This window comes from Leucopleurus acutus, assembly GCF_964270905.1.
Source record: "Leucopleurus acutus genome assembly, chromosome: 10".
Classification (NCBI taxonomy): domain Eukaryota; kingdom Metazoa; phylum Chordata; class Mammalia; order Artiodactyla; family Delphinidae; genus Leucopleurus; species Leucopleurus acutus.
Window position 1 is genome coordinate 55,508,786 of NC_139153.1, and position 25,763 is coordinate 55,534,548.

At 38.9% G+C, this 25,763-nt stretch overlaps 1 protein-coding gene and 1 pseudogene across 2 annotated transcripts in view; both read right to left on the minus strand.

Annotated features, from left to right (window-relative positions):
* Positions 1-25,763, minus strand: part of RBMS3 (RNA binding motif single stranded interacting protein 3) — a gene marked incomplete at its 3' end in the record, with an annotated part of 695,122 nt that overhangs the window by 526,620 nt on the left and 142,739 nt on the right. Inside the window, exon 2 of the mRNA XM_082848397.1 lies at positions 7,415-7,587. Within this exon, the coding sequence (XP_082704523.1) occupies positions 7,415-7,587 (173 nt within the window). The remainder of the gene's footprint in view (positions 1-7,414; positions 7,588-25,763) is intronic.
* On the minus strand, positions 24,513-24,859 carry LOC309966831 (large ribosomal subunit protein P1-like; annotated as a pseudogene). The gene has a single exon. The product of its transcript is annotated as a large ribosomal subunit protein P1-like (transcript).

Sequence of the window (25,763 nt, forward strand, 5' to 3'; positions counted from 1 at the left end):
GGATTCACTTATGTTTTGTGGTTAGTGTGGCATTATTGACTCCAATGATTCTCAAGCTTTTCTACATATAGAATTTCCTAAGCAGGCTTTTAAAAATCTTAGTGTCTAAGCTGACCCCATACTAGATAAATCAGAATCCCTGGGGGGTGAGACCCAGCATCAGTATTTTTTAAACCTCTTCAAGGATTCTCCTGGATTTGAGAACTGAGGACTTATGCTACCCTTCTCATTAAATGAATGTTTTAGTGGTTATGAATAAGGGCTTTGAAGTCAGAGCTGGATTTGGAATCCTGGTGGCTGTATAGACTTGGACAAACCCCTTAATATGCTTGAGACTCAGTTTACTCAACTATAACTCAGTAATTTTTGTTCCCACTCTGTAGGGTTGTTTTGAGCATTAAATAAGGTAATATAAAAACTCAGCAGAGCACATGGTATATAATGCACAATAAATGTTAATAATCTATATAAAATAACTGTGTTATTAATGATAATTATTTATGAATTACAAACCAAATACTCTGTGTGGTTTCTAATACATACTTCGCAAATATAACTCTACTTAAACCTGAATTATTATATGTAACAATGTATCACATCTATGCTGACTCACTAAATTCAGGCCACCAATTTGGGCCTTAGAAGCACTCTCTCATTTAAATGACACAAAGGCAGAGTTCAAAGAGCCTCAACTTCACCTCCTCCTTATACCTGCCACCACACAGATACAGGATACCTCCAAAGCAGCTACATCATTTGAGCCTGACTTGCAGGTGAAAGCTACTCATAAATTTCCTCAGGTTTTATTAGAGAGAATTTTTAAATCTTCATTGACATGGGAAGAAAGAACTCAAAAAAAAATTCCAGTCACATTTTTTTCTTATTTACTCAGTTCCTCTGGAGTGTGTGACGACTTGTTTTCCTTTAGTTGTATCTGAACAGTTTGACATATTACTGTGACAAGGTTACTTTTTAAATTGATAAAAGGTTTGATTGTGTCAGTGCATTTGTCAAAACTGTCTGACACCATGTATAATGGACTCTGCACTCAGAGCCCGGATGGCACTTGAGGCTCCTCTTACTATTCTGCGTTCAGCCCACACCTAACCAGACATCCAGCAGGGTTGGGTCAAAGTCGGGGAGATGAGCGTGGGTACAAACACTCCTACTTTGTTCCCCTGGCTTTTCACTGTGGGAGCTTCTCCTCTCTCGTTAAATGTTAAAGTGACATTTACAGCTTCCTTTTAAAGGGAGCGATGCTAGGATGTCAGAGCCTGAGCGAGGAAAACATTTACCCAGAAAAATGAAGGCTGGGGCAGCTGACTTCCTGGTCTTCAGGTGATGATTGGAAGTATGTGTGCACCTACCCTAGAGTTTCCCTGTTTTTCCTTTATTCTGCTTAAAGTGGCCTTTTCAGCAGTGCATTCACTTTATAACAGAACAATTCATTCTGTACCTGCATGGTGCTGGCCTTAATTCCAGATTAATCACTTGGAAGTGAGGGCAATCTGGCCGGGGCTCTCTGAAAGCATTATATTAATTAAAATTTATAAGTTATGAGAATGGTTAGATAAAAGGTAGATTGTAGAAAACATAAACACATTAATGATTTTACTTTCCATTAAAAATTCTGTCCATTATGTTAAATACGTGCCTTTACTTTTTAAGACTAATCTCAATGTGTTTCAAGGGGATGTTTAGAATCACATAATAGAGGTTATCAATTTCTCTGAGGTAGGAAACAGAGCTTAATATGTGAAAAATCATTACACCACCAAAATTTTATTTGGTCCAAAGAAGTTGCAATGCTCTCTCTCTCTCTCTTTATTAAGCCAAATTTATCTTCCCTCACTTCCCTTTCCCCCTTTTGAGATATGCATAAATGGTGCATAACTCAAGTATTCCACCCAGAGTCTCCAACTGATAACCCATTTCACGAATATAATTGTATAATCAATTGGATTTTCAGTTTTCACTATATTAGCCTTGCATGTTTTAAATACTGCAGCCACTAAATATTTAATAGTACATTGATGACCCATTCATGACAGGGTATGAAAAAGAAATTAAAAATCAACTAATTTGGGTCCTCTTTTGTGCTACTTTGTTGTTTCTTTTGGAGTTCGTTTGGTTAATTGTCTCTAAGGTCCTTGTTTTTTAATAGAAAAACAAATGCATATGAAAAAAGACATCTTTCACCACACATAATTGTTCCCCCACCACAAATATTAATTCTCACACCCTCTTCTCTGACCATTAGTTATTCTGCCTCCAGCTCGCTCTTCAACTGTCCTGCTCTGTTCCTTGATCTCATAAGGTCTTTTCTACTTGGTAGTCGGAATTATCTTTTTGAAACAAAAATCTGACTCTGTCACCTTCCCATTTGTTACAATTCAATGATTTCCTTCATTGAAACAAAGCTCCTAAGTGACATGGGATCACCATACCCCTTCCATGTTTCCAGGCCATGTTGCCCCAGGCTCCACCCCCTCTCTCTGCTATAACAACTTGACCCTTGCTCAGCCTCTTGTCTTTGCCATGTTCCCTCCAGCCATTGGTTCTGCACACATGGAGTTCCTTCTGCCTAGAATGCTCTTCCCTTCCTTCCTCATTTAGTTAAACCTATTCCTACTCTTTCTGATCTTAGCTCAGAGATTCCTTTGCCCATTGCCTTAACAAGGTCTCATCCCATGTTACAAATCCTCTTATTTCCATGCTCCTCTCTTTTTTTCGCATTTGTAGTTGCAATTTTATATCAAATCGCACGATCATTTCATTGATTTCCATTTTCCCTATCAAAATATAATCTCTGCTAAAGCAAGACCTTTATCTAAATGTACTCACCACTGAATCTTTAGCACACTATCTGGCATGCAATAGGTGCTCTGTGAAAATTTCTTGATTGAGAACACAATGAAGTTCCTTGAAACTTTTCAAGGTAAAAACGTTACAAGGTCTTGTTTGCAGGGCAGAAATAGAGACACAGATGTGGGGAACAAATGTAAGGACACCAAGGGGGGAAAGTGGCGGGGGTAGGTGGTGGTGGTGGGATGAATTGGGAGATTGGGATTGATATATATACACTAATGTGTGTAAAATGGATAACTAATAACAACCTGCTGTATAAAAAAATAAGTAAAATTAAATGTTTTTAAAAAAGACATTACAAGGTCTTTAACACTAGTATTTCTTACAAGACACACAATGCCATGTATTCATCCAAAACATAGGTATAACTAGCGAGATTTTCCATAGAGTAAAATGATTCTTCATGTCTATTCTTTAGTCTTGCCTTCTTTCCTTGACTTTACTTGTGATCCAACCATAGGAGCTTTGATGATAAATGTGAATGGAATCTCTTAATCAGAATTTGCTTTCAGATAATACATTGAGAAATAATGCAATTTCTTTCCTTTAATATCATTTTCTTACTGTTCATTAGTATTCATATGGATATTGTATTCTAATGCCAGATAATTTGCTATGTCTCTGCCTTTTTAATATATCTCTGTTTTCTATTATTTTATTACTATGGATATTAGAAAATATTGTATTTCTTATAATATAAGGGAATAGTAACTCTGAAAGTTCTTATAATTTCTAGGAATAACCATGGAAAATTGATCCTGATGGCAAGATAACTAAAACCTACAAATATTATCTGTTTTGTAGGTAACATTATTTTAAAGTGTTGGATGAGTCATAGGAATGCAAGATGATTTGAATCTTTAGAAGAATGCTAATTTAAAAGAGCAAGAAGCCCTCTAAGACATCACCACTACAAGAGAGGAAACCAGGATTTTATAAAGGACTTACAATGGTCCCTAACAAAGGCGTCCCCAGCTCTCAGGTCATATTCATGCAGCGGAATCAGCTCAGGCAGTGGCCCTGCGAACACTGTAAAAGGGGATTGGTGAAAGGTGACCAGAGTAGGTTTTTCTGCTAACTAGTGAGGTTCTCAATGAACTATCAGACTTTTAAAGTAAAAAATATTTAAAAGATTATCATGTATAAACAAATTATTTTATACATGGGGAAAACCAAACTTAAGAGGGGACAAGTCACTTGTCTAGGGCCACATACCCAGTTGATGGCAGCCAGGAGTGAAACCCCAAACTCGCAGCACATGGCTATTTCCTCTACATTATGCTGCCCGGTCACATTAGTTCTTTCAGTCTCCTGGAAAGCAAATCTCGGCAATAAACCTCAGGTCCAGACCACTTCAATAACTGAAGAACCCAAAAACATTTTTACAATAACAATAACATGGGCCACGTCTTATTAGCCAGCAAAAATTAATATGAACAAGTAACCACTACCCTCTGTGCCCTTAGCATTCTTTAAATTTCTCAAGTAAACAGAAGAAACACAAACAAAACATTTTTTTCCCTCAAACATAATGTTCTTGTGCCACTAGATCTCTTTCCTGAGTTAAAAATGCCAATGCAGACTTTAGGTAACCCTTTCCCTTTATAAATTTCTGGCAATATCTTTGCAGAAATGGACACTGATACAGAAATTCATAGTATAATGCTACATCAGTGGTATGTTCATAAACCAGCTCTCAAAAAACAAAACTACATAGAATTTTAAAAGCCCTCATTTATAGGTCTTGCTGATTCCTGTGATATAAATACTCCCACCATGGCTGATTTCAAGATACTGAGTATGTAACAAATCACTCAAGAATTCCTGAATATTTAACCATTGGCTCTGGTGCCTCAGTCAGAGGCAGCTGCAGTACACCACTGGTACTATAGGAAACCTAGAAATAATCAAACCCAGACCACTCATTTATACGAGGAGACGGAGGCTCAAAGACAGTAAATGATTTGCCACAAGATCACACAGTGGCCAAGCAGGTTATAATACACCACCTCAAATACCTTCACATATTTAGTGAGACTTTCTGCGTTAGAAATAGTCAGTGGACTTTATATTAATGTAGAGATATGTGGATGAAAAAGGTCAACTGCTACATCAGTAAACAAAGGAGGTTGCGGACACCAAGCCATCAGCCACCGAAGCCACCCTGTGCATCCTGAGGAGATTCAGGATGAAGAAAAGCAGGATACTGGCCCTAGATAGTTAAGGTACATCTCCAAGGGATGATTTCAGTGAGCCCAGACTCTTGAATCTGCCCATACACAGAAAAACACTGACTTCATTAACTTGAGATGCCTGGTTTTCCTTAATTAACAGTAACCTTTTGATGTTCCGACTACCTGGTCTTTGCTGCAAAAACTCCTGTATCTCCTGGTTCCTCCTTTTCAGAGCTGTCCCTCAGAGCTGTCTGAGAAGCTGCCTCCCAGACTTAAGCCCTCAGCAAGTCTGCCCAATAAAACATAATTCTCAACTTTTAAGTTGTGCCTTTTTTTTTTTTTTAAAGAAGTATATCTCAAAAAACCAGCAGCATCATGACAACACCAGGGAACCTGCTGAAATTTACATTCTCCGGCTCCAGCCCAGACCTCGTGAAATCACAATCTCAGGGGCCCAGAAATCTGTGTTTCAACAAGCTCAACAAGTGGGAAAGAATCTTCCCTTAAAACCCACCAATATTTTTTATGAATAAGATTCACACACAAAGATAATGGCTGGCCTTCTTTTTCACATCAGTATCCATTACAGGAGATTATTCATCTGAAGCTTCTAGTATAAAGTCCGTCATCTTTCACATTTTCAAAGCCCTTATTTATCAAAATAGTTTAGAATTTTGTAACACTAGCAAAAAAATTAAAAAATGTTGAGTGATTTATCTTCCAATTCTCAACCTCAACATTTTATAGACCAAAACCTAACATATTTGTATATCTTAGCCCTAGCACCTTTCTTTCTTTTTTTTAAACTGCTTTCAAATAAATATTTCTTTTTCAATATTCTGCCTTACCTCTTTCACAAATCAAGGCAGTTGATAGAGCAGGGTGCCCCTACCCTAGTCTACATACTGCCTTGTCAACTGATTATATAGTTATGTATTTGTGTTTTGTTTAATCTGCCACTTCCTGTTGTTTTGATATTTGTTCCCAATCTTCAAGACCAGAACAAACGCAAATAAACACTATCTGCCTTGTTTTCCTCTTCCAAAATTTTAGAGGTTGGAAAATTTACAAAATAAATATCCTCTCAACCTTCTTATAAAAGCATTGCAAAACAGCAAAAGAAAAACTGAGTAATAGTTTCCCCCAACTTAAAAATACCCAGCTAACGCACAGTCAAGTGACAAATAGCTGTACTGATATTACTTTGAAAATAATCAGACAGGGGCTTCCCTGGTGGCGCAGTGGTTGAGAGTCCGCCTGCCAACGCAGGGGACACGGGTTCGTGCCTCGGTCCGGGAAAATCCCACATGCCGTAGAGGGGCTAGGCCGCTGAGCCATGGCCGCTGAGCCTGTGCGTCCGGAGCCTGTGCTCCACAACGGGAGAGGCCACAACAGTGAGAGGCCCGCGTATCAAAAAAAAAAGAAAATAATCAGACAGCAATCTAAAAATCCAGGCCTATGGTTCTTAATTTGTTATCCACTATTCATTTAATTTGGAGGGTAAACTTAAATATGTTTAATTGATTTGCACAGAAATAAGAGAATTAATAACATAAGTGTTGGTAGATAGTAGATGAAAGAAAACATTTTGGAAGGGCATTTAGTCACTACCATATTTCCTGGGAAATATAAAACTAGGTGAGTGCGGTTCTTGGCTTTGGTGGGAATAGCTTCACTGGACTTGGAAATAGATGTTTTCAAGGAAACAAAAGGATTAGCCTTCTAATTTTCCAATTACCTGGTCCCAGCTGAACTTACATTTACCAAGCAAGAACTGACAAGAAGAGCTTTGCAACACAGCAGGTGACCATTCTGAAATCTACCACTTCTTAGTTTTTGTGATCCCCATCACTAATACCTCTCCAAAAAAAGAGCACAGTTTCTTTCATGAGATTCATCATTGATTCCACCAACCACAGGTGTGAGAACCTACCAGCCACAAGGTGTGGGAACCCACCAACCACAAGGTGTGAGTACCCACCAACCACAAGGTGTGAGAACCCACCAACCACAAGGTGTGAGAACCCACCAACCACAAGGTGTGAGAACCCACTGGCCACAAGGTATGAGAACCCACCAGCCACAAGGTGTGAGGACCCAACTCCATGATTGCTCCTCATCTTCTTGGTCAATACATGCACATCAGCCAGCAACCCTATGTCTCTCTGTTCAAGAACCTTCTCTTTCAAAGCAAAAGGCAAACAAACTCCATTCCCAAAATAAGCTGGACTCAGATCTTAAATTTAAGCCCCGTTTCTACAGCAAGAGTCTTCCTCACTGGGTACATTGGGTGCAAAACCCAACCCCACATGGACGAGCCCACGTGGGCAAGGATGAGGTTGGAAATGGCGCAGAGGGTGGGGGGCACTTACGGTTGGCACAGCTTGATTAGGTCCTGGTCAGTGGTGCCTGGTGGGAGGCCTCGAATGTACAGGTTGGTTTTACTCAACTGTTCCCCGCTGCTGTTGCTGCTGCTGTGGTTGCTGCTGCTGTTTGTGCTGGGGCTGGGAGGAGCCATGGGGTGGGGAGCTGGTGCATAGGACTGCTGGAAACAGAAAAGGCTGTTACTGGAAAAACAAAGCCAGCAACCTATTCCCAGGCCAGCAGAGCAACTCGAAAGCAATGCAAGCTTCTCAGCCTCTCCAATCCACGCATGCACACTCGTGTTCATGTCCCTACTCTGGGGTACTTCTGAGAACATCACTTGCTCTCCCCCCATCTGGCCCTGAATTTGGATCAGCCTAGCACAGTTCTCTCCTGGGTGCACCGAAGCTCTGGCCCAGCTCACCTGTGACAGCCAAGCATCTTTGCCTTGCCTCTACTCCATCTTCCCTCCTTTTCTCCAAAGAAACTTCCTCATATTGCTTTCCTCACCATTACTCTCCAGCATGATCACTCTATAAATAGCAATACTATGAATGAACCAATGAGTGAATGACTCCAACTTATCTCGTTCTCCCATTCCCAAATCTGCTCCTTCGTGGTGAATGCCCTTTATTTGCAAACTGAGCTACTATTCTCTCCTCTTTGAATCACTCTGATTGAAAGTCTCAGCTGAGGCACTACTGATATACCGGACAGGATAATTCTTTGTCGCCGGGACTGTTCTGTTCATTGTAGGCTGGTGGCAGCATCCTTGGCAGCACCCGTCCCCCAGGGGTGGGACCAAAAATGTGTCCACACACTGCCAAGTGTCCCCTAGGGTGGGGAACTCTCTCCCAGTAAAGAACCATTGGTCTAACCTGTCACACTGTGTTATTACAAAATGTAAATGATAAGATGACCCCCAGTGACTTGGAGTATGCAATGTGAGGGTCTTTATAATTATACACACCAGAATTAGGAGGTATATTACACTTTATCCTTTATTTCCTTTTCATACAGGCATATCTTCAAAAGTTCTAAAATTACACTGACTGTCTGGGTTTGAGTCCGTGATGTGTTTATTATTGGCTGTGTGATCTCTGGGGTGCCTGAACCTCTCTGAGGTGCAGCATTCTCATTAATATGAGGAGGATAAAATTAGTACTCCCCTACATCATAGGGTCTTTACAAAAACTCAATGAGTTAACGCAAACAAAATGGTTCCTGGACATAGTAAGTGCACAATAAGAGTTAGCAATAACAAAACACAAGAAATAATGATGATAATGGGAATTCCCTGGTGGTCCAGTGGTTAAGACTCCACACTTCCACTGCAGGGGGCGTGGGTTCAATCCCTGGTTGGGGAACTAGGATCCTGCATACCATGTGGCACGGCCAAGAAATAATAATAATGATGATAATATTTGTGAGTCATATCTGTCTGGCAAGTGATATTAGTCTTTAAATCCATCCCAGGTTTTCTCAACTATAATCTAGAATGTTATGTAAATACACAGTGAATGCATCAATCATGATTCCAGGGGGGACACTTTGGCCGAGTTCTAACCTGAAGATTCATTAGCTGTTTTATCAGGGGTAGGAGGTGAGTACTTATCCAATAGCAAGTGGATGCTTCGTAAATACTCAAGCTACATCCCACACAATAAAAACTGAGTGATCACAGCAGTTAGCTCATAAAGACAGGAGGCTGTGTCCAGTTTTGTTTCTTGCTATAATAATCCATTTTATACCATCCAGGATTTCAGATTTGCCCCAGTCCATATTCCCAATTGGCTATAATACAAGGCCTCTTGGATGCAACATGTGAAAATGCAACTCATTCCCTCTGGTCTCTTCTCTCCCACTCCCCACACAGCCACCCACCCATCACAAAGACCCATTGCTTTCCATCTTGCTGTCATTCTTGCAGCCTCCATGCTAGAAACCTTGGTGTTAGCTGCATTCAACCACTTATTCAGTATTACTTAATCTATGACCAACATTTTTAACGTACAATTTGAAAATGAATTACACGGGAGAATACCTTCCATTCTCAATACTTGAATAAAATAACGGGTATTCTTTGCCTTTTGGAATGTCATATCTGCATAAAGCTGAATAAAGTTTCTTGGCTGAGATTAAAAAAGTATTCTTTCTTGACCTACGAATTCTACTTCGCTCCTCCAATGCCCCAGAACACTTAAGCTCTACCTCTTTACAGGTCCTGCACTTAGTGGGTGTTCAATACAGCCTTGCCGAAGCAGTGTCCTGGTCTGTGTATCTCACAACAGAACAGATGGGATTTATCTCTGACTTCCCTCCTGTGCATTATTCTTTTAAATTTCCCAGGGCTTTTTTCAAGCTGTTTCTTACCACTTTCACCTCCCCTCTCTCCAAATTCTTTGAATTCCATTCTGTACTCAGGCTTCTTTTAAAATGAGGCTTTGTTTAAAGCAGTTTTTCCCACTGCATAGCCTTTAAAACCACCAGGGAGCCAGAAAAATGCGTCTAGCTTTATGTGTCACAGATCAGATGGACCAGTTCAGACCGAATGAGCCCTTGACTGATCAAATAAGAAAACACCAACTACAGGATGATCAATCTGTGTTGACTTAATTCTTTTCTTGCCCCAGGGGTCTTTGCAAGCATTTCCATAACTGGACACCATTTAGTAAATTGCATGGTGCCTAAAACAATAAATGTGCCCTCCAAAGGGCCCAGTGGGAAAAATTAAAACAAAATGGTCAAAGCGAATCGGATCTAGGATGAGTATGGGGAACTTGTATGCATGGAAATGAGGTATATAATTTAAAAATAGTAGTGGAAGCACCAGATTCTTGTAGAGAAGGATGTATTTCAAAAGCCCTTTGAAAAATACATACAGTGAAAAGTGGTTTTCTATGCCCTATTCTTGTTTGTGAGTTCTAGAAATTCTACTGAAAGATGTAGACTTTCTCAGTCTTATTGAACCAATCACTTCACAGGTTTTAAGAGTCAGTGCCAACACTCTTGCTAATCCTTAATATTTTCATTTATCTGTTGATGATACACTGAACAATTCAGGTAGCATTCTACAGTGTAAATCATTCTTTTGTTTTAAGAATTATAAATTCCTTCCTTTCTACTCATTTTCAAAATACACATTCTTTAATCAACAAAACGTTGGCAGAAGGTTCCTAGAATGTCTGACAAATGCATAGGCTTGAATTAATACGTGAAAAGCAAAAGCAGTTTTGCATACTCTGGCTGCCAAAGACAAATGACTGAACTATGGCATCTCTAAAAACAAAGGAGCGACGATAACCTTTAGGGGTCAGTGGGTCACAGCAGCCACTTTCCTGATTAAAAGTGGCTCTGATTCCTTTCTCAATTCTTTGTTTTTAGATGGATTTGCGATTTTATCATTGATTAACGTTTAAATCATTTTGAGGTACTAAGAAAGACATTTTAAAATGTTAGTTAAAACTATTATTTCCCTCAGATAACATTGGCTTTGCTATATTGATCAAAGTCACACTTTATAAATCCTGTTTAGGAAAGGTGAGGACTTAAGAGTCTGGGGATACAGAACATTGTAATGCTGAACTGTACCAGGGCAGGGCATTGCCCTGAATTTGCAGTGTCAGCTTGTTAAAACCAGTAGGAACAGCAGACTTTCAGAAGAGGGTCTTCAGATGGTACTGGATTGAGGAGGGGGATAGAGGGCTTGTCTTGAAGCTGCATATGCTTGGCAAGTATGCAGATTTTTCTTAGGTGTTTATTCATGGTGGCAATGCTGGGAGGGTCTGTTAGGGATTCTTACATGGGGGCTAAAGCCCTCTTAGCCACATGTCGGGGCTGCTAAAATCAGCCAATCCGTACCAGCGTCCTCTTTAGGAAATTAAATAAAATGACTTAGCATCCATTTTGGAAGATGCTATATTTAAAATAACTATTCAAATAATTAGAGGTAACATTTGCCATCTGCTTGCTAAGCATATTATATGTTATCTTCACAACAGCTCAATGAGGCAAATCATTTTCTTCTGGGTTTACAAATGAGAAAACTGAGGCACAGAAAGGGCAAATGACTTTCTCAAGGTCATGCAGCTGGAGCTCCAGTTTGAACCTAGGGAATCTGACCCCGGAAGCCACACAGCCCCACACAACACTTAATACATAACCTCTCCTCTTCATGATATGGGCACCAATAAACACAAAAGGCTTCCTTGCAATGAACTCTGCAGGATGACACCCTGCCGGGAGCTCTGGCCCATCCAAGTATAAAGGGGGAGGAAAAGAATGAAGATGATAAACAGCATACAGTCACAAGGAAGGTTAACAAGCCCTTTCCCTCTATCAGAATTTAAATGAAGTCCATCTTAAATTTAATTTCAAAGGGGAAGTCACCATCAGAAGCGAGTGTGTTATGAGTTTTTCAAATAATGTCAAACAAGGGGGTTCATTTGTCAAGATTCATGGTTTGTTATTTAATAACAGAAAAATGAAGTGGCTTGTAGATTATCCTAAGCAGCTGATTCATTTAGTGTGCTTTGTTAATATGCCTCATTTTTCAAGTTTGAAAAGTGAATCAACCAGGTCCTCCTACATTCTTGGAAAATATGTGGTTTGGAGGGCGGCCCATTTGTGTTTTTAACCCTTAGGTACTTTGGAGATAAACTGGAGAGGGATGTGAGTTGTGTTTTTGTTTGTTTGTTTTCCTGTTTATTTTTTAAACAGAAAGCATTTGGTACATCAACTAAATGTTCACACATCAATAAAATAAATCATTAAAAATCGTCTTTTATACAATGTCAGGCTACCTTGGATGAACACCTGTCTGAAGGCCGTGTTGTTATGCACAGACATTAACCAGGTCCTTTTAAACCAGGGACCCCCTCCTTGGCCCTGCTGACATTTTGGACAGGATAGTTCTTTGTTGTGGAGGGCTGTCTTGTGTAGGATATTTAACAGTACCCCTGTCTTCTACCACTAGATGCCAGTTGTGCTACGCTCCCCTCAAGCTGTGACAACCCAAAATGTCCCAGATATTGTCAAATGGGCCCTGGGGTTATGACATCGTCCCTGGTTGGGAGCCACTGCTTTATAGAGATCCATCCCCTCTCCTTGAAAGGCCAATACAGCCCCATTGTGGAATAATGACAATAACTCAACGGCCTAAAACTATTCATTGAAACACCCCTCACCTAACCAAAGTTCAACTTCTTACCCCAGTACCTTCACCCTTTGTAAATAACCCTCTGCCACATTTCCTTTGCAGCAGACTAGGTCTGAAACATACGTCTCCCTGTGATTGAAAACATAACTCTTTTACAAAGAGAATTTTAAATATTTTCTGCATGCAATTCCTCTTGTCTGGGAATCACAAGGCCTTGATGCCAAACTGCAGTCAATTCTCTTCCCAGCGTCTGGTTGCTGGCAGGATCCTGAAGCAGTTGGTCTGGTGGTTTTGGGTAGCCTTGGACTCCATCATGCAGCAGTCTGCTCTGCTGATGGTCTCCCCAATTTGTTTTTATTCATCTCCAGTGCAAGAGAATTTGTACTCTTTTATCCACTCAAGGGTAAAGCCCTGGATAAAGTCTCCCATGAGACTGACATGGCAACTCTTTTACTCTCCAAAAATGAGTACAGACCACATTCCTGTCTTGAATCATACATTATTTAGCCTCTGCACGTACGCATGTGATCCTTGCTCGGTAGATGCTGCTGTGGATGTGACAGGAATCATGGCAATCACTGTAGTGTCTGCAATAGCCTCAAATGAGGGTGAAGAAGAATATTGTCCATGCAAGCAATAAGAAATGTGGCTAAATTAATATCTAAGGCAAGCCATGTGACTGTAGCCAGAGTTTCGTGAACCACATACAGGATGGCTTTGCAATTTTATGCTAGGCAATTGCCTCTCCATTCTGGAGACTATGACTGTAGAAAACAATCGTTTCAGTTATACCTTTTATAACAGAGTTTGGCGAAAACCTGCCCCACTTCACTTTGCCTATCTGGAGCTCAGATATGGAAATGAGTACTAAAGGACAAAATTCCCCACAAAAGGCATTCATTTGCACATTCTGGCCACTGACCTACGTAATCACTGCTGTCAACAATGGTAACAGGATGCGTAAGAGCTCCAGATTGCCCGCTCAGAATCCACACCACCACCAACTAGTCATGAGTAAAAGACGGATTATGATGATCTTACCTCAGAGGTCAGTTGTGAGGCCTTACTTTATAAATTGCACATAAAATATTTAACACAGTGCCTGGCACAGAGTCAACACTAAACAAATTATTTTTTGTTCTTAACATTTGCATCATCATCATGAGGCAGATCCTTAAAATGAACATGGATTTCTCAGTCCCAGTTGGAGTAATTTACCTTTAAGCAGGAGCTACAAGAGTCAATCTTTTTCTTTTAGGTATGGCAGCCACTATTCTTGAGATGAAACTATGTCATTAGAACTGGGGTTTGCCGTTTTTATCAAGAACCAAAAAGCACTAAGCACTGATGAAACAAACATCACTGTGGATGGAATAGATGATGAATTTCAAGGTATTTACACATCACTACTACTACTGAGGTTTGACTAAAATTCTGTTAGGATGAGATTCACTTTTGCACTAAATATTAGTATTTGAAAACCCCAGCAGTTGCATCATCACACATTGCTCTGTGCTATTTACAAACAGGCTCAATCTGAAGTCACTGAACTCCATTCAGAGGTTTCAATATTAAATGACATTTTAAAATTCATGGTACTTGGAAACACAAGTAAAATAGTTATTGTTCATTTCAAGCAGCTACAACCCAGTTTCATTAATAAATTTACAAGCTTAAGAAGAGTGACTACTATAAATGATGGGATGAATTTTTATAAAGATTGCTCAATTCTCCAAATGTCAATGACATCTGGTCTCTGCCCCAACCCTTCTTTTAATGGGGCCAACTCTTGATCTTTTTAAGGAAAAATAAACAAAATTCAGACAGACTTTGAAATTTGAGGTGCTTACTTAGTTTAAAAAGTCAAGTCTACACTTTGCAAATAACCTAAACAGCTCATGATTCCTATATTGATAATGATTGGTTCCTCCTGCAAAAATTGAGCCATGACTGGCTCCCCAGGTGGAGATTACAAAGTCCACTACAGTATAACGATAATTGTTAGAATTCCCCAGAAATCCTGAGAGCAACTAATCCCTGTATGGTACCTCTGTTCTGTCTGGGGAATACTTCAGAGATAAACTCAAATGTCTGCTTTCATGATGGGCTAGGATCACTGGGAGAAGAGTGAAAATCCAAAACAGGTGCCCATCAGCTACTGATGGAGACTTCCAAGAGAGCCAGTGGTCAGCACCTGGATTCAGAATGCCATCAGAGTAAGGGAGGGACTTGGGGAGAGTCAAACAATTACAGTTGAGTCACATTCTTGTACCTTATATGTTTACTTAAATTTTTAGTTTAGTTCTCCCCCCATAATCTCTAATTTTGAAGGTTTTCCTCATTTTTTTTACAATATTCTATGTTTCACAGTTTAATACACTGTTTCCCTAAAATCACAATTAGCAATATTGCCAACAATTAACTCTCTACCTTTCTAATATATGCCTAAATAGAGTAGAGACCAATAGATGTAGCTTAAAGAACACCCACCGTAAGTTATGTCAACCTGGTACTTTATTGCAACTCAGGAAACACTTTCAAAGTTTTCAGTCATGAAAACAGATAGAATGAGGCAGCTAATCAGTGATGAAAAGAAAGCAGTTTTGTTTCAAACTTTGATTTTGTGTAACAAAAATTGCTATCGATAACAGAAGGCAAATCAGAACATCAAATAATGTAAGGCTTTTTTGACACACCAAATCATTTTGTCCAATTAAATCAGAATTTAGTTTTTCTGAAAGTAGATCTATGATGACTTGGGAGCAATGTAATAACAGCATAAATACCACATAAAATAACATCTACTTTCCTTGTCCAAGCTCCCATCCCACCTTTATAATGTCCCGCCAGCCCACACCATTATAGTCACATGTGCATGCATCTTTTTCCCTCCACTTGGAATAACTGGGCTGCATGCCTATGTCTTCCTCCAGGGTGACTCTAAAAATGTACCTTACAACACCTTTGGGATACTTTTGAGAACAAAAGAGTAGATATTAATAATTAAACCAGGACACAAGGTATAAATTGAAACCGTCCAAAGCAAATTGGAATATATAGTCACCCTATAATTACTTTCTCTATATGTCCATCTCACATATTCCTCCAGTATAACCTAAAATTCTATCCCATGTCATGGACTTTTTTGTTTATTACTTTAGACCTATTTCACTTCTATCTCTTTTTCAGTTTCTACATTCTTAAAATCTACAAAAGGTCACAAAATAATGAAAAAGAATAGCACAGGCTAATGTTTGTTGAGCATATATTTTATGCCAGGCACAGTTCAAAGAGCTTTATACTCATTGCTTTATTTCATGATATCAGAACTTTTAGAAGTAGGTCCTATTATTATGCCCATCTTGGAGCTGGGAATACTGAGGCTTGGGCAGGTTACAGGGTTTTCCAAGGCTGTTTAGCTACACTGCAGCACGTCCAGGACCTGAAGCTGGGCGGTCTTCATTCCAGTTAATCCCAGATTTAACCTTAGATATGTGCAGTCCAACACAGTAGCCACTAGTCTCATGTAGCTATTTAAATGTCAAGATAATTAATTCAAATAAAGTGAAAGAAAGAATTCAATCCCTCAGTCATACTAGCTACATTTCCAATGTTCAAGACCACTGGCTACTAAATGCTGTGTCGAACAGGCGGGCACAGAACATGGTGATCTTGGCAGGAAGTTCTACTGCACATGCTGATATAGATCATTCTGGCAATTCCAAGACCCTGCCTCCCACAATACCCTACGCATATATAGCACCTCAACGCACTGAGCAGAATAATTGTCGCAATGTCTTTGCTGCTCCTCACACATTTTTAAGTGCAGTTGATCTCCTTTCAGTAGAGACCACATTTCAGTTTTTTCTCCCTCCTGAGTGGGTCTAGATTTTGGTGTCTAAAATCTCTCTCTCAACTGATACTTCCCCCGACCCAGAGTAGTCATCATTAAAAGAGATGTACAGGAAGTCAAATATAATCTGTGGGAAGGACAAGATGTATTTTATCTGTGTTTAACTAATAATCAAAGTTTCATCTGCATTGCAAAAATTGCTAAATACCAAGAAAAGAAAGCAACTGAGGTAAACCACTGGTACAGAATAGATGTCTCTGTTTTTGGCAGATGAGCTTCATGTCTGAGAAGGAAGCTTTGCATTTTCAATACGACATCATCTACTTCACCTGCACATCCCCCAAAAAGAACACCCCGACCCCATGTTGTCTGCTATTCTACCAACCTTATTTCTCTTTAAACTAGACCAAGGTGAAAAACGAGAATGCTTTCATATAGTGAACTACTGGGGCAATTCAGCAAATTCATAAACAATAACCCATATTCCATGATATAAAATAATTGTGTTATTTTATTAGCCAATTCATTCATATTTTATTGTTGCAGCAAAGTTAAATGGGAACAGAACCAACACTTTGAAAGTCCTAAATCTAAGAAATTTAGACTATAAAACACAATAATTTCCTCAAGAAGACAAAGAGCACAGATCAATTAATTGTGACAGCAATTAGTACCTACGAAGTAATTGCTTCATTATAAAAACTGGAAGGAACACTTGTGGATAATTTTCTATGAATCTATTTTCAACATTTATGGTATTTTGGGCCGAGATGGTAACTATAAGAATAGATTAGTGCTCAAGTTCAAGAAAAATAAAAGATCTGATAATAAAATGAATATTACACATTTATATTGTTATCAAATTTATGATAATTTAAAAATAAGAAACATATGAGATATTTACACATTCAAACTTCTATTTCTCATGATCATAAACCTCTATAAGCGTTCCTTTTCCCAGTATATTTTCAGTCAATCCACCTTGTGCTTTAGAGAGTTTCCGAAACCAAATCCAATTTTTGATGCATGTTCTTTTTTGTATGATTATTGGAGACTTATTTTGCACAGGGATATCCTCCATAATCAACAGAATGAACTATCCCCAATAATAAGACAGTCCTGCTTTTCCTTCTCCAAATTACTCTTGTCCTTTTAAAATAAGTGATTAAGGCTTCAGAGACTGGCAACAAAAGGGTATTTGCCCTTAATTGGGAGACTCTCCAAAGACTCAAGATGAAGAAGGAAGTGTTATTGTCACTGTACAGCCACTAAGACCCTAGATCCTGAAGCCACACCACCCAGGTTTCAATCCTGCTGTACCACTCATTGTCTGTATGACCTTGGACAAATTACCTAACTGCTTTTGCCTCAGCTTCCTCATCTGAAAATGGGATAATAACTACCTTAGAAGATTGTAAACATTTCAAATGAGTAATTATGTGGAAAGTACTGAGAATAAAACCTGGAACACAGTAAGCCTTCTATAGGGGATAGCTACCATTATTACATCAATCTTAAAGCATTTTTACAATATTCATTGTTATGATAAACAATCATGATCTGTTGAGTAAGACGTGTACTGGTTGGTCTTTTGAATGGTTTAGTGAACTTGGGTTTGCCTGGTTTAAAATCTTCCAATGCAAAGTAAACAATCCACTGATGCTTGCCAAACTGAAATTCTCTCCATTAGAAACCAAGAAATGTCATTCTTCAATGAGAAATTAGGTTCAGTTAGTACTATTTCAGCTACTGATACTAATTGCCTTCAGATAAACTGATGACAAGACCCTCAAAAGAATTTTTAAAATAAACATAAACTTTCACAAGGGAAGTCATTTTCAGAATATACAAACTTTGAGAAAATATCTACAAATTGTGGAAGTGCTCATTAAAATAAGATCTATCTTATCTCCTGTGGAAAAACGCTTATGGGTTAAATAACACACTAACTACTAAATGTCTACCCTCTTACAAGGAATTTTATATACACAAAATAAACTGTACCAATTTCATAGCTTCCAATTCTAAATATAATTAGGTTTTTTTAAAATTGTTGCCCTACAAGAAGACTTTGTGGGTAAACAATTGCTTAAACTGCTTATTTCTGTTTAATTATCTCCTTCATTTCTAACAAGTATGATATGTGCCCTAGGATTGTACACAAATGGGATAGTCATACATATTTACGTTCCGAAGTACTTACTACACATCTCCAATATTCCAGAGAATGATTTTATTTTGTTTTGTTTTCTTTGGTTTGGAGAATCCTATGTGTTACTTGGCAAACAGAGATACGAGCCTTTTCCAAAGGATAATCACTAAAAGACATTTTGAAGAGTGACCATTGCTTTGCTTCTCCAAAAGAAGCCACAGTTCTTGCTCTATTCCGTAGAAGGCAAATGGGCCAGAGTGAGGATCAAAACAGAAAACTAACTCAGAATTAGTACTATGCTGGTATTCCAGGTCTCTAAGAAAAAAAACAAAAACAAAACCGAAAAAGCCCTGATGTATATATAGGTTTGCTGATTTTTGTCATATACGCAATTTTATTTGGCTGATTTTAACCTACTAACAGTTCAACAATTGGCTGACAAAATTTCTGAAAACTTAGCCATCAGCTTTCATAAATGGTACCAGCCAACGCCAGGGCCCCACAAACAGATGTGACCCCAGATGAAATGCCCAACATCCTAGAAGACATAAACAAAGGAAAGGGTTTATATGCATACAAAGAAGGAGCTAGAATATCCTGGGAAGACAGAATAACAATTTCTTGGTGGTTTTGTCTCAGCTTCTAGGACTAGAGGGCACCCTGAGAGGGTGCGAGGGCAGAATGTGCAGACAGATTTAGTGAATCTCCATGATCTAATGATGTAACAGTACAGGAAACATAAGAATCCCTTGAAGAATGATGGACTCAAAGAAAACCTGCCTCTCATTAGCCAACAGAGAACTCCTTGAAAAGAAAATATTTTTATGTCATCACCCCTTGATGTACAAACACTCGAGACCCACTTAAACTCTTTAAGGGCAGACCATTAACTCCATGAATCTGATCACATCTTGAGCAGAATCAAAACAGAGACAACCAAATGTAAGAAGCTAAACTATGACAACATCTATCGCCAAAGCAAAAAGTATAGTACTAACTATAGTACTAACTATTGCAGTAGTGATAAAAGCTGCCTCCTTGAAATCATAATATCTGTAATTTTATAAGGATTCTGTAATTCAGTAAATGGGTCTGATGAACAGTGTGTGGAGTTAAACATTTTAATAAGCCAGCTTTACATATTAAGTTATATATGTAACATAAAACACATATGTATCACAGCACCCCTTCTGCTTATAACCAACATCATACAGAACCCAACACTATGGCAGATAATGGGTAATCAACTTGTTCAAGTTTATAAGACATGGACAGGAAAGCAGCCTAGAATTACACTTCCTTATAGTTTTGCAAATAAACTATTTCTTTCCTATACGTAGAATTCCTGAAGTTGCTAGCTTTAAAATTTCTGTCCAGAATTTTGACTTGAAGAAGGGGTCTATTTAGAGAAATTTATATTATACCAAAGAAAGACCAAAGAGTTCTAATTCTCAGATAACCAATACAAATTTAATCTGTGCTACATATGTAAAATAGAATATATGAGAATTCATTGTGTAAGTGCAACAATAATATATAAAAGTAAATATTATTATGAGAAGATATTTTAAAATATAACCAGTGACAATTACTCTTTAAGTGTTAAAGAGACAAAAATAGAGAAACAGTTCAGGCAGGTGAAGTTAGCATAGAGTTCTGAGCACATATAATTGCAGGACAGAAAGTAAATAAAAGATAGGAAAATTGATATACACCAAAATGTGGTCAATGTTTACATCTATTAAAGGATAAGAGAAACAGTACCAATGATAATTCTTATGAGAACATCTATTTCTTTTATTGTAAGTTACATTTCTCATAATAAATTTAAAAAAAACATATTTTACTATTCAGGTTATTGTTTTAAGTATGGGAATGAATTGAACTGTGAAATGGTCAACTTTTATAACCAGAGTTCTCAAAGACAATAAATGCAATTAATTTGATTGCTTTTTCTAGTGGTTTACAGAAATCAGAGAAAATTACTTTCATAAAAATAGAGATAAAATAAAATGAGAGAAGGTACTTAACCACATGGAATTTTCTCTACCACTGTGGTGACTTTTACTCAAATGAGTTATGGCCATATTTAAGACATTTCTTGGCAAAGGAATATTTTTTAACCAGTAGAATCCAGCATCCTCTGGTGTTGGTTTCTGATTTCAACAGAGGAAAGTAAAGATGCCCAAAGTGCAGACTACACCACAGTGACAGAACTCCTTCTTAATGCCTAAAGTCCTCCAGTTTAGGCAAACAGAAGAATGACACCCTAATACACCCACCACTAGCCGAGAAGCACTGTTTGGGGTACAGTCTGCTTTCCATGTCCAAGGCTGCCGAACTCTCAGACACGGAGGCCGACTGTACCACCCCATTTCCATTTCATACAAGGGATTTGAGCATCTGTGGATTCTAGTATCTGAGGGAGGCCCTGGAACCAATCCTGGCAGGTAACAAGGGACAACAGTACTACATTATTCTACATTGTTGACTGTCTACTCACCTCAGAGCTGGCTGTGCTATGTGCAAAGACAGGTTTCCTTTTATTTACTTAGATTCCACTAGTCATTAATTTCAATCAGTACTAAGGTGTCTGGCAAGGCCAGTTAGTGTCATATGTTAGCAGTTTGAGAATGACAGACAGACACACCTCTAATCTTGGCCACCAGTTCCTATTGAGGACACACTCTACCATCTTGTGTGAGCACAGAGATAACGACAAAAAGATGCATGTTTTGCATTTGCTTCCTCATGATGAGAAGACTGAAAATGGGGTGACCCGATGTGATCTATCTACTTTGAGCTACTTATCATACCCTGGCTGGTCAAATAAAGATAAGACTTGTTTATGCATGGAAGAAAATGAAAATTAGGTCTGTAGCTGACACATTACTTCTAGTGACCAAGCAATATCCTCATGTCTTATCCCTACCTAATCTTACAGATTCTTTTTCATAAAAGACACAGAGGGATTAGGAAAATTCAGAAAAATGATCACTGACATTTCAAATTTGTTCATTATATAAACTTCAATTTCAGTGAGTGGTCTTCCTGTGGGCTAGAATACATCTTATATATTGTGTTATAAAATGACTCCATTATTATTTAGCATTTAATATTTAATTATATAACATTTGTTTTAACGGAGTAATGATAGGTGGTAGATAATCTCTCTCCATTCAAGATCATTTGTGTACTTCTGACAATACTTTACTAAATAAACTAGTTATAATTCCCGAAATCCTCTACATGGAATAATGTTACAGGTCGAGATCTTCTTAACTTTGGTTTATATTCTGCAGTTTTGATTCGAACCACTTATCTATGATTTGAACCAGTATTAAAGTTCTGGTTAAATATATTTCTCAAATACTATGTTATGCAGAGAGTGGAACTATTTTTAAACTGCATTGGGATATAGAGTATTAGGGAATAGTAATGTGTTCCACTAATATATAAACCACTAAGACATTCTGTAATTATAAGAATTAGAGGATGAGGATATTATAGAGTAGAGCTAGATGACAGAACGTAAAAAGGGTGAACGCACAAAAGCTGAAAGTGATGGATGCTGCTAGTCCCTTCCTGCTGCTATAACAAATTACCATAGGCTGGGTGGCTTATAAACAACAGAATTTTATATTTCTCACAGTTTCGAAGGCTGGAGGTTCAAGATCTGAGGCCAGCATGGTTGGGTGAGGACCCTCTCCCAGGTCCCAGATTATCCTGTCTCCTCACAGGGCAAAGGGGCAAAGGGTGTTCTGTGGGGTCTTTATAAGAGCACTAATCCCATTCACCAGGGCTCCACCCTCATGATCTAAGCATCTCCCTAAGGCTCCCCGCATCTTAACACTGTCACACTGGGCATTAGGATTTTAACATATGAATTTGGTGGGGGTAGGGGACACAAACATTCAGATCACAGCAGGTGTTTAATTCCAAAATGGTCTGCATGGTTGGTTAGGCCAGACATTAAGATTATGTACTTCATTATGAAATTAAGATCAACCCCCCAATGCAGGGAGAGATCCAGGTTCTGTAGTACCTAAAACTACAGACTGGGGGCAGGAGGATTCATTAAAAAAAGAATAAAATTTATAAAATTGGTTACAAAAATGAATATTCATTTAGAATGAAGAAATGTTGCAACAAATCAGCAATTTTAAAAAGCTGATAATTTTTTTAAAAAACATAAGCATTGGAAGTGTTGAAATAACAATGTTAACTCCCTGACACATTTCAAAAATAATTCTCCTTTGTTTTTGGTCTGCATACTCTTTCTCTCATCATATGACAGTAATTTCATAATATTTTCCGTAGAGAGAATAAAAAAGTAATTCTGTCTGTCCTCTAGTGGCTGATAGAGAGGAATAGATATTATTTTTTTTTAGGAATAGATTTTATTTTTATTTTATTTTATGTTTTATTTTTTATTGGAGTATAGTTGATTTACAATGTTGTATTAGTTTCACGTGTACGGCAAAGTGAATGAGTTATACATATTTTTAATCGATAGTTTAGAATATTTTTTTTCTTCAGCCTCACAACTCATTAATGGTAATGGCTTATAAATGGTTGGGATGACAAATTTGGGGACAAAAAATTGGGAAGACTTTTGCATAGACTTATCTTTTGGCTTCAGATCTTGCAAATAAATCTTTTTCTCCTCCTTCCCATATACTTGCAGTGTTAGGGGCCGGAGACAACACACCTAACACACTAGGATCTCGTGGCCGTGTATGACTGCCACAATGCCCAGAAGATCACACAGTGGGCAGTTTGAGATTCTTGGAAACCATTCTTACCACAGGACAGCTAGCGTTAACACAAACATGCATGTATCCAGACTAAGTTCATCTCTACCAGCGTCCCCTCAGCGGAATTCCAAAATACCACCACCACTTGGGAAAAGTGAGGATGGGGCAGCTGACATGGAAAAGGACAGGGTCTTAACCAGCTGTTATCAAAATATCTTTTGCAACTTTTCCAAGCCCTTATGACCATGTGAACACACTTCTAGGCAATAGAAGAATGTGGCTTTTGTGGGGCTAAAGCTTATGTGTCCAATTTGGATGGTCATTGGACTTTTTAAGAAGAAGAATACAGAATGAAGATATAAGGTTAGATATAGGACTATTGAAAAGGGTGGAGAAGAGGAGGGACCCTAAAGCTTAAATTTCATCAGCTTCTAAGCAAACCTGCTGCCATCTCTTCTCCACCAGCCTCCCCAGCCTCCCCTGTACCCCTCCCCATACCAATCAGGGATTTCCACTTTCAGATGTGAATCCTTTGTGGTCATTTGCACCCATGCTTTCCCACATGCTGTTTTTTTCCGCCCACAGCCTGCTTTCAGCCTGCATCCCCTGGTGCCCTTTTCCGGATGCCTGCTGTGCTTCCGGGCATCTCCACGTGTTGCCCCAAATCACAGCAGTGACGTTTCATAACACATTATGTCTTGAATGTTCAACTTTAACTTAGCAGCCATTTTTCACAGATCAACTGTGCTTTGGTGACTTAACATCTGGATACATCTGTTTTCGATCTTCATGGCTCTGTCTCATCCGGGCAACCAAGTTCTGTTTATGTTTCCTTCGCTGTGCCTCTCACATCGGTCTTTTTCCATTCACTCCCTTGCCTCTGCTTTTGTCTGGGAGCACTTCACTTCACATATGGATCAATGTTCCTGTCTCCAAATTGTGTTTCCTGTTCCCAGGCTCCAAGTATTGATACTGTAATCTGTCCTGCACACAACCTTAAGCTTTATCTTCCTAAAACAAAACTTAATTTTCACACTTTATCCAAATGTTAAAAAAAAAAAGAAAGAAAATCATGAAATGCTAAAGAGTATCTTCCTTCAACTGATGTTCAAGGGCTCTGGATCTTTTTATTTATTTATTTATTTTTTAGAGCTCAGCTTTTTATTGAACGTGTTACTAAAGAGGTTTAGTCAAAAAGACCAAAGCCCATGCCACCATCAGACTCTTCAGATTCTTGTTTCTTTGCTTCTACTTTCTTATTCTCAGCTGGGGCACCAGTGGCAGAGGGGGCAGGACCTCCTGCTGGGCAGGTCCACCAGCCCCCACATTGCAGATGAGGATCCTGATGTTGACACTGGCCAAAGCCTTTGCAAACAAGCTTGGCCAGAAAGGTTCAACATTTATACTGGCTGCTTTAATGGGGGCATTGATTTTATCCTCAGTGCCCATCACCTCATCATGGTGGAGGATGAGGGCTGAGTAGATGCAGGCGAGCTCCAAGACGGAGGCCATGGTGTAGGCGAGTGCTAGGTGGGGGCTGCTGGACTCAGTGCTAGTCGCGGGATGAAGCGAGGGCCTCACCCCAAGGACCAAGCACCTTTGCGGCAGCTGAGGAAAGCTGGACCATCTTCACACAGTCTCCGTGATCATTAGCATATAAAAAAATTCTTATTTCCAAATGTTCATAAATTTTCCTCTCTTCTGTCTGCAAGTGATTCTCATTGTTTTTTCAAATTTAGAATAATGCAATGCCTTTGCTAAAAAAAGGAAATGATTGCTTTTTGATGCACATCTGAGTACCTATGACTCAATAAAGGACGTCATTTCCAGACTGCCAGTTTCTACGGTTTGCTGGTTTTCCACCAAAAAATCCAACACAACCAGGCACTTATGAGAGCTCCATTGAGTGATATCATCTCAAAGGGCAGAAGCGTATTTGCATATTTCACATTTACAAAGATATGAGTCATACAGATCTTCTTTAAGCAGGGAGACTGCTCCGTGGTGATGGCTCCCATAGAAATGACCTGGGATTGTCCTGCACAGCATTCATCAGGCATGTCCTCATTTTATTCTATTAGGAGAGAAGAGAGAGCAATGCCAGGCTGATCGATGTGCTGGTGAGTCTTATGGCTGTATTTTAGCATGAACTATATTACAGGAGTTAGGCAAACGTAAGAGAATTTACTACTCACAGGGTAATGGCTCACTGCAGTGTAAGGGTGTCCCAAACACGGCCTGCTCTTGCTCTACTTGCTCCCCAGTGCTTCACTGAGAGTCTTTTTCCTGTTTTGCCTTACTTTTGAAAGCATAGATTCTCTTGCCTTACTGATCTCTTTATACCCTTATCATTTTCCCCTGAGTTATTTGGCGCAATGGCAGCAGTGCGACGCCGAGGCTGATTTAACATCATCCCCCAAGTATGCAGCCCTGAGCT